Genomic DNA, 12,153 nt, shown 5'->3' with positions numbered 1-12,153 from the left:
TAAAACTATATTAAGCAATTCAAAACTGTTTTCGTATAGATAAATAAGAATAAAATATTGGGGGAGGTATTTCTCCTTTACCTACTACCTGAGTCGGAGATGGAACCAAGGCAAAGTAGAAGCTCTGCCTCTGAGCTGCAGTGCCCCCCCGCCCCAAATCAGGTCATTTGTGTATAAGGACCAATGCTACATGTCCCTCTTTCCTAGTGTGCTGGCAGCGGGATATGTTCTTAGCAAAGGAGGAAAAGGCCTGATTCTGTACGGGAGCCAGTGGCAACTGGAGAGAATCCCAGGTCTTTTATAATCCTGACACCATAAAAATGTGATTCCATCTCCTAGTACTGTATTTTTCGCCCCATAGGGCACACCTAGTTTTTTGGGGGGTGGGGGAATAAAGAAAAAAAAATTATTTCCCCCCCACAGGCGCGGGGCTGGGGCGGGGGAAGCCCGAGCTTCCCCCGACCCCAGCCCCCAGAACAGGCTGCTATCCACAGGGATGCAGGCAGCTCTCCGCAAGCCGTGGGAGCCAGCGGGAACTCCTGTGGGCTCCCAAGGCTTGCGTATAGCTTCCTGAAGCCTGCATTCGCCCCATAGGACGCACACACATTTCCCCTTCATTTTTGGAGGGGAAAAAGTGTGACCTATAGGGCGAAAAATACGGTAATTGGAAATAATTATGTTGAATGGCCAGTTGCTATTTCTCAAGATCATGCTCTGTTTTTAGAGGGGTAGCTGTGTTAGTTACTTGTGGCACCTTAAAGGCTAAACAAATCATTAAACTTTTGTGGTCTACAGCCCGCTCTGCTAGATGGAGGACGTGTTATCCTGAGTTGCAAGTATATATACATACATAATGGGACAAGGGAATTGTAAACAGTGACATCAGAAGGGGATTAAGTGTGGAAAGTACAAGGACAATGAGAATGTGCAATAAACAGTGGTAATTAGCAAAACAGTCGCTGATGACACAGACATCCTGGCATTGGTAAACCAATCGACACAGGCAGTGTGCTATTTTGATTCATTCCACATGTGATAGCATTGAACCCTTTTATATGGTGTAATTCGGCAGTTTCATACTGCAGCCTCCCTTTGAAAGTCCCTTTCTTTCAGGGTGGCTACTCTAAGGTCCTTTACATCATGTCCTGGGAATGTCAAGTGTGTGTGTAAGAAATGGGTTGAATGTGGGATTTATACATTAGATAAGCTGTTATATTCAGATGGAGAATTTTTGTCATTTTTTTGTGGTATAAATATTATTTGCCAGTGAGTGCTGAATGGCAGTCTCTTCGGTTACAGCATCTGTTGGTGTCTATTTATGGGTGGTTTGCTTTGTTGGAGGAAATTACTGGAGTTTCTCAGAAAACTAAATTCACAATTCCTGTATATAAATGCCTATTAGACCTTTGTAAAGGAGGTGTTCAGAGCATAGAGTGTTGTGGAATAGGGAATTAGGATGTGCTGGACAACCTAAACAATGGGAAATTGCATTAAAATTGATACAGAATGTTTTTCTGGATTTGAAATTGAGACTGATCCAGCAAAAGTTGTTTCAGATACATTGGACTCCACTATATTTCCACATGAAGGTACTGCTTAATAATGATAGATTCTGGAAGTGTAATGCTGAAAAGGCACATGATTCAGGCATGTCCAGTGCTGTGTTATTTTTGCTCTGAAGCTGTGTATACATTTTGTACTTACGAAATCTTTTATATTCCCAAATGTTCAAGTACTTTAAAACTATATATTTCTGTAGTATTGGGATAAACAGCAGGACAACAAAAGTGGATGTTACAAACCCTTGTGCTTGTTATGAGTCTTGTAAGTCAAGCTTGGAAGTATAAAGAGCCACTGCCTCTTACACATATACATATATTTAAACATATATTTTTCTAAACACTAAATTTGTTTTTTGACACCTGGAGGGCTTATATCAATTTACATGTTTAAGTTTACTGGAAAGTATTGATGACTATAGGATTCTCAATGTGAGCTGTGTATTGTATTTTTCTTCCCACCCCCTTTTTAACACGTATCTTTCTGTTTTTGTCTTCTTTATTAAATTGGATACTTAAACATATTTTAATTTTAAAAAATGTCCTGGGATGTTGCAATGTTCCCTCATCAGCTCTTGAATAATGCCATTTCTGATGTCAGAGTTTTGTCCATTCTTTTGCAGAGAGACTGGTTCTCTTTGTTCTTGGTAGAATGCAGAAGGGCATTGCTGGCAGATGATGGCACATTGGAAGATGAGCAGGTGACTGAACCCCCAGTGTTGTGGATGGCATTATTAGGCCCTGTAATCATGTTGCCTTAGCAGACATAGGGACAAAGTTGTCATACGAGTCTCCTACAGGGGCTCGTCTCTTTGCCTCTGTCTCTGTTACATGGTCTGTTGTTGATGGTGAGCAGCTGTTTTAAGTCAGAGAGTTGTCTATAAACTACTACTACTACTATACTATTTATATGCTGCCCATCTGACTGGGTTGCCCCAGCTACTCTGGGAGCTTCCAACAACTATAAAACCACAGTAAAACATCAAACATTAAAAACATCAAAATACAGGTGTCTTCTAAACGTCAGTTGTTTATTTCCTTGACATCTGATGGGAGGGCGTTCCACAGGGCAGGCAGGACTGCTGAGAAGGCCCTCTGTCTGGTTTCCTGTAACTCACTTCTCGCAACGAGCATCCAGGCTGAATGATGGGGCTGGAGATACTCCTTCAGGCATATAGGGCATTATATACAGATCCACCACACAAGGCCTGTGAGTGAAGTGTCCAGTGTCCAGCATGGGCTGTAGAGTATTAATGCTACACTTGAGTGTTTTCAGCCGGTAACTCTGTGTGTAAATGGGCACAAATCTGACATCGGAGATGGCAATATTCAGAAGTCAGTGGAGGAACCTTTCAACCTTGCAGGACATTTTTTTAAAAAAAATGTTTTTTATTAAAGATTTTCCTCATTCACAAAATCACATGCATTGTTTCTTTCTTCAGATTGCGTTTTCCACAGAACAGGGGGGGTTGTTGGGTTAAGTTAGCTATATTCAGTTGTATGCTGTCAGTGGGTTTGTGTTGTTGTATTGTTGGGCTGTGTATGTGTTAAAGGGGAGCCATACCGGAGTCTTCCAGGACATTTTGCAAGTGACCTTAAAGTGGACTTTATGGAGCAAAGGAATTTCAAAGGCAGATTGCAACTTGAAACTGCTGAATTACAATATATCAAGAGGTTTAATGGTTTCACAGGTGGAATGAATAAAGATAATGGATTATTAGCACATTATATATGTTAATTGGCTTACCATTGCCGAAATGTGCCTGTCATCAACAACTGTGTTGTGAATTACCACTGTTTCTTATGTAACCATCACCATTTCTACTTTTCTGCATTCGTTTTCCCTCTGACCTCACTGTTTACAATTCTCCCCCTCTCAAAAAATCCCAACAACCCACCCACACACCATGTGTAACTGTAACTCAGGATGACACTTCATTCACCTGATGACTGTAGACTGCAAAAGCTTGTGCTGTAATAATTTTTTTAGTCATGAAGGTTCCACGAAACTCTTCATGGTTTCTTCTCTATGTCTGGTAACCACACTGGTTAAGCAAACTGAGTGACTACAGTTCCCAACATCCCCGACCACTGGTCCTGCTACCTAGGAATGATGGAAGTTGTGGTCCAAAAACAGCTGGAGACCCAAGTTTGGGAAACCCTGTTATAAACAGTTCTGTGGGCTTGGTTACTGGGTTGAAACACCAAAGGCACAAATCAGTTTCTTGGGTGGTTTAAAAACAACAACAAAAAACTGTGTTGATAACATTTCTATACAAAACAGAGTCTTGTGGCATCTTAAAGACTACCAGATTTATTGAGGCTTACGCTTTCCTGGTTCTGCTCCACAAATGTTTATGCTGTAATAAATCTTTTAGTCTTTTAACTGCCACTAGGCTCCGTTTTTGTTCTTGCTGTAATATACTACTAACAACATTACTCCTCTAGAATTTGCCAGGTTTGCTACAGTCACTATGAAGTTTTTGTTTTTTAACAAGCAGGTAAATATTCCATTTTAGTCATCCTTTTAGTAACACCCATGGACGTCAGTGGACTTAAGAGTGCTTAACAGTGCTTTTTAAAAAAAAGGTTTGTTCTGCAAGCATATTTTTACTCTGGATCCAAAATCAGGCTTTTAGACCTTGCTGAGAAGCCTCCACACCAATATCTAGTGGCACTCTTGCTGCCCTTCTTGCACCTACAAATACCCCCAGATTTGGCTTGTTACCCCTCCTCTTTTCCCACAGGTTAGGCACCTGGTTCCCCCCAAAGCCCCCAGTTTAGCTTCCCTCTTAGAGGCTGAGTGCGGCATCCTCCCTCAACGGGTTAAGTCTGAAAAGCAGGAGGAGAAAACAGGTTGTGTTGGTTAGTGCAGTTCTGGGAATTTCCCGAGGAATTCCATTACCGTGAGTGAGCTGACTTGGATTTGATGAGAAACAGCCTTAATTAGAAGGAAAACAGACATTTTAGGCCGAAGCCTGCCGAGTGCCATCTCTGAATCATTGCGTCTCTGCTAGTGCATTTAATTGGTGAGTCAGATGAAAATGTATCGCTTTCAGTAAGTGCGCTTCCCACAATTGAAACCAGCTGTTTTCATCTGAGAGCAGCTTTCAGCTCTGCGCTTGGCTCGTTCACCTTTCCTTGCCACATCTCAGGCATGTTGTGCAGCAAAGGCCCTGGAGGGCTGTGCATTTAAGTAGCGCCGAGATAAACACCTCTGGAACTTTCCTCGTTTGGCCTGCGGCACACAAACACTGTGGAGGCCGTTGCAAGCTTGATCGCCAAGGCTGTGCTTGGTTTCCTGACAAGCGTGCCTATATAACATATGACGAGACCCATAATTTCACGTGGTGCTCTTTGCATCACCATCACCATCATTCACTTAGCCAGAATTAATGCAAAGAGAGAGAGAAAATCGTCTTCAAGTTTGCAAACGTGCCCCTACTTAAAGCATCGATATACAGTCTCCTCTGTAATGAGGTTCTGTTTAATTTATTTATTTTGTTTGTTCAGTTATACTAAATAGCCTACTTTTCACGAATGGTCCAAGGGCAGGTTGCAGAAATGTCCCAATTAAAATGATAAAACAGGTACAAATTATATTAAAGCCATAAGATAAAATGACAGAACTGAACTAGAAACAGAATTAACAAAGGAGCAGCACTGAACAGTGCAGCAGGAGGGGGTAACTAATTTTACTTTCATAGAATTGTAGAGTTAGAAGGGACCACGGGGTCATGTGGCCCAACCCCCCAGCAGTGCAGGAATCTTTTGCTCAATGTGGGGCTTGAACGTTGGTGTGCCTGCTGCCGATTGGGACTGGTAGAGCAGAAGGCAGTGATCCTGCAGTAGGGGGAGCCAGAGCCAATGACAGGCAGAGCCAATTAACTTTGGTTTTGTCTCCAATCCCCTCCTTGCTCAGTTGTACAATGGGCAACACTGAGATTTAGGAGGAGGGAGCCGGTTCGGCAGCTGATTGAGAGCAGATTGAAGCTGGTGGGGCAGTACTTCATTTGCCGTAATTGGGAACAAATTCCTATGCCTCACAAATAACCCAGAGATGCATTTTAAATAAAAGCACACATTCTACTCATGTAAAAACACACTGATTCCCGGACCATAAGCCGGCCGGATTGAGAAGGCGATTGGGTCGGATCCAGCCCCCGGGCCTTAGTTTGCCTACCCATGTCTAACTACTACACCACACTGGCTGGCTGTTGAAAAGCAGGGCCTAGACTCTTCATTTTTGTAGGAGAAGCAGAAACCTCCCCAGCTTTCTCCAGGGAGTGTTCTCCCTCAGCCTGGCTAGATGAAGAATGTTTGTGATAACTTTAAATAGGAAGGTGAGAGGGGAAAGTTCAGCTCTTCTCAGGCACCCACTCCTTTAGACCTTCCCACCCCCTGCTTTATACATGGGGGGGATGACTGCCCTCACAACATCTATTTTGCCTGTCTAGACATCAGAAACGATACTTATGAAAGCAGGGAGTGTGTGAGATAGCGAGTTTCTGTCCCATTTATCTTCAGCAGTACTCTTGATGTGCAACAGTGCTGAAGGAGAGTTACTGTGCAGCCCGAAGACAAATTATCCTTATTGGGAGCATTCAGAAGTTTATTTGTCCAACCTCTCTCTCCAGCTGCATGGCCACCCTATTTATAACAGGGCTGGGGATCCTGACTCCCCCTAGAAGTTGTTGGACTACAACTCCCATCAGCCTCAGCCAACACAGCCCAATGATCAGATTGTTCTGCTTGGTATATTTGCAAAGGTTTGATAAAGGCCTTTTATTTTAGTAAAACAATACTTTCAAATAACGCGCAGTATTGGAGATACTGTCCCTAGGCATTACTTAGCTTTTTGCTACTTAGATGGAGGGAGAAGAAACAAAAGCTGAAAATAGAAGCCATCAGCATGGCAATAGTATTATCTGGGCTTAAGGGGGGGGGGGAGTATGTAGACATCAGGATTATTATGCAGAAATGGATAGAAGTTCATATTTTTCGAGGAAGAATCTCAGGCTGCTGTTTGTGATAAGCTGGGGAAAGGATGAACAACATGTGTGTGTGTGTACCCAAGTTCTGACATGCTGTTGTGACACTTAAATACTCTCTGGTGTGTTTCCCTCCCCATTCCCCCAAAGTTCCAGGTGGAAGAGTACAAGAGGCACTTAGAGGTGGGGGATAAAAAATGCTGTGTGTGGACTGGGGAGGGGTGTTGAACCAATTTCTCTGGATGTCAGTAGAGCAGTGGGAAAAGGAAAACTGAGAAATCGAATTTCATTAAACCAGATGTGCCAGGTGTTCCTTTCAGTGGAAGGATGGATGGGACAGAAGGGAGTGATGGAGAGAGAAAGCAGCCGTGGAGAGCTCCTCTTAAATGGTGGTTGGAGCCTTCTGACGTATTTTTGTAAATGCTGCCTCTCACCTGGTGGTCTTTTAGATCGAAACATTTCCTCTTTCTCAACTGCAGCACCAGAGTCCAAATTGAACATGTCTGCTCTATATTCCATTTTGTGTTTTGTTTTGTTTTGCCTATTGTTGTTGCCGTTATTAGACAGATTTTTTTAAACTGCTGTTCCCCAGAAGGATCCAGTGTGGGTTACAGCAAAACAAAATACAGCATTGAAAACCGTTAAAAATAAATTAAAGTCACTTGGATGGGTCTTGAATATATCTCAAGTGTCAAAGGCCACTTTGTTATTATTGATGTGCTTGGACTTTAGAGAAATAGCACAAGATGCAAATGGAGGGGAGCCAGGTCTTTGCCCCAAGGCACTTACAGTTGAAAGGTGGGGGAGGAAGAGGAAGGAGGAAAGCAAGGGCTGAATGCATACCTAGGCTTCATTTCAGCTGAACACAAAACCACAGGGGTTCATCTAGTGTAGCATTTCCCAAACTTGGGTCTCCAGCTGTTTTTGAACTACAATTACCATCATCCCTGACCACTGGGGATGATGGGAGTTGTAGTCCAAAAACAGCTGGAGACCCAAGTTTGGGAAACGCTGATCTTGTGGTTCCTTTTGATCCTTTTCTGACACTGGTAAGCACAGCTTAAAAACCTTCCGTTTCTTTTTGACACGCTTTTCTCCTTTGCCAGGAAATCTTCCAGCACAAGACAAACCCTTGCAGAGGCCGTCAGAAGGCACGAGCTGCAGCCCCTCCAGGAAGAGGTCTTCATCCGAGAGCACATCTTCTACAGGCAAATAAACCTGCTGCTGCTTCTCAAATGAGGATAGCGATCCCATGGGCTTCCAGATGCTGTTGGACTTCAGCTCCCATCAGCCTCAGCAGCATGGCCCAGTGGTCAGGCATCATCTGGAAGGCCACAGATTCTCCATCTCTGACCTACGCCTATGTCCCAGCCAATCTGGGATCTCATATTAAACGCACTTAGAGAAGTGTAAAGTAGGTGTGGAGAACCTGGTGGTCTTCCAGAGGTTGCTGGACTCCCATCAGCCCCATCCAACATAGCCACTGGTCATAGATGATGGGAGTTGGCATCCAGCCTCATCTGGAGGGCTATAGGTTCCCCATCCCCACTCTAAAATTCTATGCCGTGCTTGATATTCTGCTAGATAATCTAGAAGAGCTGGTCGTGGATCCTTTGGGCACAATCTGCCTCATGGGAGGCAATCAGCTTTCCATCAATTAAAAACCCACCGCGTAGGAAGCCCAGCAGATACACAGGAGTCGGATTTCTCAGTAGCTGCTGTATTAACTTCAATATGTCAGCAGTGCGGCTGCCTTGGGTGTTGTCTTCAAATGAGTAAGAAGTGAGGTAGAAATTATAAAATAAATGGGGAGTCAGTAGGCTTGTGACTCCTTTTGGAACTGGGTGCTGAAGAATCACAGAATCGTAGAGTTGGAAGGGATCCCAAGGGCCAGCTGGTCCGATTCCCTGCAGTTCAGGAATCCTGCCCACAGCCATCCCTGGGTGGGCTCGAACCACCAGCTTTCTGGTTAACAGTAAGATGACAATAGATACCTCTCCATGGTGAAACTTCTATTCAGAGTGCATCAGAGAGTAATACAGAGCTCATCAATTAATCTGACTCCTGCACCAGTTGGGTTGTTGTTACTTGTCTTCCAGCTACCACCTTCGCTTTAAGGGATTTTCATTGTGCCGCTTTTTAGCAGTCTTTATGCCAGGTGGGCTGAGTAAAGCTTAATGTTGCATAGGAAGAGAAGAAGAAGTGGGTACGGTCACTTTTGTGGTTGCTGGGCAGCCATGGATGTGCCATATATTGCTCCCGGGTCAACCACCCAATCAAGTTGCCTAGCCAATCACCTTAAAGAGTGCACTTTTAGGGTCATAGCATTATGGAGACATCAAAAGGTCCTTCTGCTTGTGTCATTCTTCACAGGAAGAAGCTTGGAAGAAGTATTATCTATTGTTATTGTTATTATTATTGTTGTTGTTGTTATTATTATTATTATTATTAATAATAATAATAATAAATAATTTCATTTATTACCCTTCCCTCAGTTGGTCTAGCATGAGACTCCTAAGCTCAGGGTTGTGGGTTCAAGTCGCATGTTGGGCAAAAGTTTCCTACATTACGGGGGGTTGGAATAGATGACCCTCACGGACCCTTCCAGCTCTACAAGTCTGTGATTCTCCCCTTCCCTTCACCCCTAATGGCTCAGGGCGAGTCACAGCTATTTAAAATGCAACACTAAAAACAAATTACAAATGTACGTATTTATAAACCTGTCTCAATTGCTTATTTTAAAAATCTCTTAAGCAGTATGCAACAGCAGCACAAAAAGCAATAAAAAATTGTAGGAACAGCAACAAGTAAAAACAGGCCTAAGAGTGTCCCGTCTTACAAATAAGAGGAAGTCCCAGGTGGGATCCTCCATGAATTTCAGTCCACATCTGTGGTCATCTTTCGGTTCCCTCAAGTGATTAATGTGATTCCTACTTTTTATTCATTTTTATTTATTCCTGATTCTCGACTTCATCCCCACCCCATCCTTACTCTAATTGAACTGAAATAACCAAAGGGGGTTGGGGAAAGCTTATGTTGTGGCCAAAATACCGTTGTGCTGCCAGTGTGGCTGGGCTACAGCTGTCGGCTGGTACAGAGAGGCTGAGCCGCAGCTGGAAAGATAGCAGCAGGTGGCATTTTAAGCAGTTGACACCATGCGAGACAGATGAGGAGAGTGAGGTTAGGTTGAGACAGTGTTAGAATTGGATTGCGGTCGGGGAGGAAGCGATGTAGATTGGGAGGGGTCAGAATGCGATAATGAAAGCTGCTGATGTTGCCCATCCTCACCGTGAAATCCTCCCTAGGCACCGTAGCCCTTACGAAAAACTTCCTTTGTTAATCAAATGCTCTCTGGTCCTCCCTGCCTAGCGCTGCAGCTGTTACCAGGCTCATGCGGTTGGGCTTGCCTGGATCCTCTTGGATCGTTTCCAAAAACGGGAGCACCAGTTCAAGGGCAGACTATCGAGACTCAGCATCTCCCCCCCCCCCCAAAGCCACGTTGTGTAGCTGGATTAGCATCGGTTAGTGCAGCTGCTTAGGCCCCTCTATTTCCTCAACAGATGGTGTGCTTGCGAGGAATCCCAGATAATTTCACCCTCCTCAAAGGAGCACAGTGTGAGGATGGCCATACACAACCCTAAAAAATCAGAAAGCTTTTAACCAGCTTAGGCTGGCTTACCAGCTGCACCCTTTCTTGAAGAAGATAGACCTCACTGCTATCATTCAAGCATTTGCAATTTCTGATTAGACTACTGGAAAAGAGTCGGGAAACTTCAACTGGTCCAACTCTGATACTGCTGGAATTTGGAGTGCAGCTGGTTGGCTGGAGCACAACGTTGTTCCATCGTCATTGGCTAGTTAGTTACTTGCTTCTGGGCCCAGTTCAAGGTACTGGTTGTTATTTCTAAAGCCCTAGATCCTTTTGCTACCTGTGTTTAAGCAGTCAGGGTGTTATCGGTCATGGCTCCATTGTTGTGGAAAGTCCTGCCCAGAGAAGCCCACCTGGCCCCATCACTTATAGTCATGTGGTTAAAGGCCTGTCTTTTTCAGAAAGCTTTTAATTATTGATTCTGCTCCTGCTGCTGCTGCTAAAGTTGGAGGGTGTGTTTGTACTACAAGTTATCTTATTTCATCTGCTCAAACCTATGTGGCATATATGTATTTAAAATAAGTGGATAAATGAAAATCGAACCTACTAATGCTTCCTGATGTTTCTTCTCCTTCTCCAGTGGCCCCGCTTCCTTCACGAAGTACAAGGCTTGGGACTGCAGTGGAAGATCCTGTGGATAATCTACTGCAGCGCATGGCTCAACATGAAAGCCAGGGTGCCCTGGACAAGACCCTTGAGGCCGCCATGACGCACACACCTGTTCTGCCCTCAGGTAGCCCCAGCCGAAGCCCCAGCAGGGAGAAGAACAGCGGGCTCTTGATTCCGGGCAATGCGGGTGGTGACGGCATCTCGCTCCTTTCAGACCGGTTGTTGAGCGGCTACTCCCCCCATCACCTCAAGAGGAGCATGGTGGAAGCCATGCAGTGCCAGGCGAGGAAAATGTGCAATTACGACAAGCTTTTGGCCACTAAGAAAAACCTGGACCACGTCAACAAAATCCTCAAAGCCAAGAAGCTGCAGAGGCAGGCACGGACTGGCAATAACTTTGTGAAGCGCCGGCCCGGCCGGCCCAGGAAGTACCCCTTGCCCTCAGTGGTTTCAGTCCACGCCCTCCAGGTGAGCCGCTTTGTCAGCCAAGAACTGGACGGCGGGGGCCAAGGCTGCCTGCTCCACTGCGGTCCTGACACGGTTACTGACGCCATAGAATCAGTGGTTCAGGGGGTTAATGTGAAAGGCTGGAAGAGGAAGCGGTGGCTGGAGGAGGAGCAGGCCAGGAAAAGGCAGAAGCCTCTACCAGATGATGAGCAGGAGAGCAATAAAAGGTAATCTCTCTACATGTGAACACTACTGGTTGGGCTTCAGCTTTGGCCCCCCCAGAGTTTGCAGAACTACAACTCTCATCAGCCCTAGCAAGTATTGCCTGATGGCCACGGGTGATAGGAGTTGCAGTTCAGCAACAACTGACGAGGCCCAAGGCTTCCTGTATCTGAGCTGCATGGAGGATCTGAGTTGCACAGAATTGTTGTAGGTGTGCATAAAAGTTTCTAGTCCTCATGATCCATACAGTATAAAATAAAAACAAAGACAGCATCATGATCACTGAAGAAGGGAATTATGCACCAGCTGACCTTTGAACACACAAAGCTGCATCAGACCATTGGTTCTTGGGCCCAGTCTTGCCTACTCAGGCTGGCAGCAGCTCTCCCAAGATGTCAGGTAAAGGTCATTCCCTCAACTGCTGCCAGATACTGAACCTGGTATCATTGGCAAGTAAGGCCTTGGCTATGACTGCCGTACCTGACCAGGTGTCCTCCAGATGTTTCTGGACTATATTTCCCTTGCTGGCTGGGACTGATGAGAGTTGTAGTCCAAAACATCTGGAAGGCACCAGGTTGGGGAAGCCTGAGCTGTTGGAGCTCCTCTGGGCACAGTTTTGTGCAGAAGCAGCATACAGATGATGATGACTGGCCCATCTAGCACAGTATCATCTGTT

The 12,153-nt window shown here is 44.9% G+C and overlaps 1 protein-coding gene across 2 annotated transcripts in view; it reads left to right on the top strand.

Moving 5' to 3' along the window:
- ASH1L (ASH1 like histone lysine methyltransferase) overlaps positions 1-12,153 on the top strand; it is a 77,492-nt gene that overhangs the window by 27,554 nt on the left and 37,785 nt on the right. For both annotated transcript variants that reach the window (XM_083418460.1, XM_083418459.1), the window contains exons 4-5: positions 7,657-7,758; positions 10,780-11,482. In XM_083418460.1, the coding sequence (XP_083274586.1) occupies positions 7,657-7,758; positions 10,780-11,482 (805 nt within the window). The remainder of the gene's footprint in view (positions 1-7,656; positions 7,759-10,779; positions 11,483-12,153) is intronic.

Source organism: Podarcis tiliguerta (assembly GCF_965153285.1).
Source record: "Podarcis tiliguerta genome assembly, chromosome: 16".
In the NCBI taxonomy this organism is placed as follows: domain Eukaryota; kingdom Metazoa; phylum Chordata; class Lepidosauria; order Squamata; family Lacertidae; genus Podarcis; species Podarcis tiliguerta.
Note: the sequence above shows the minus strand (reverse complement) of the source record. Positions and strands in the feature narration are given on the sequence as shown.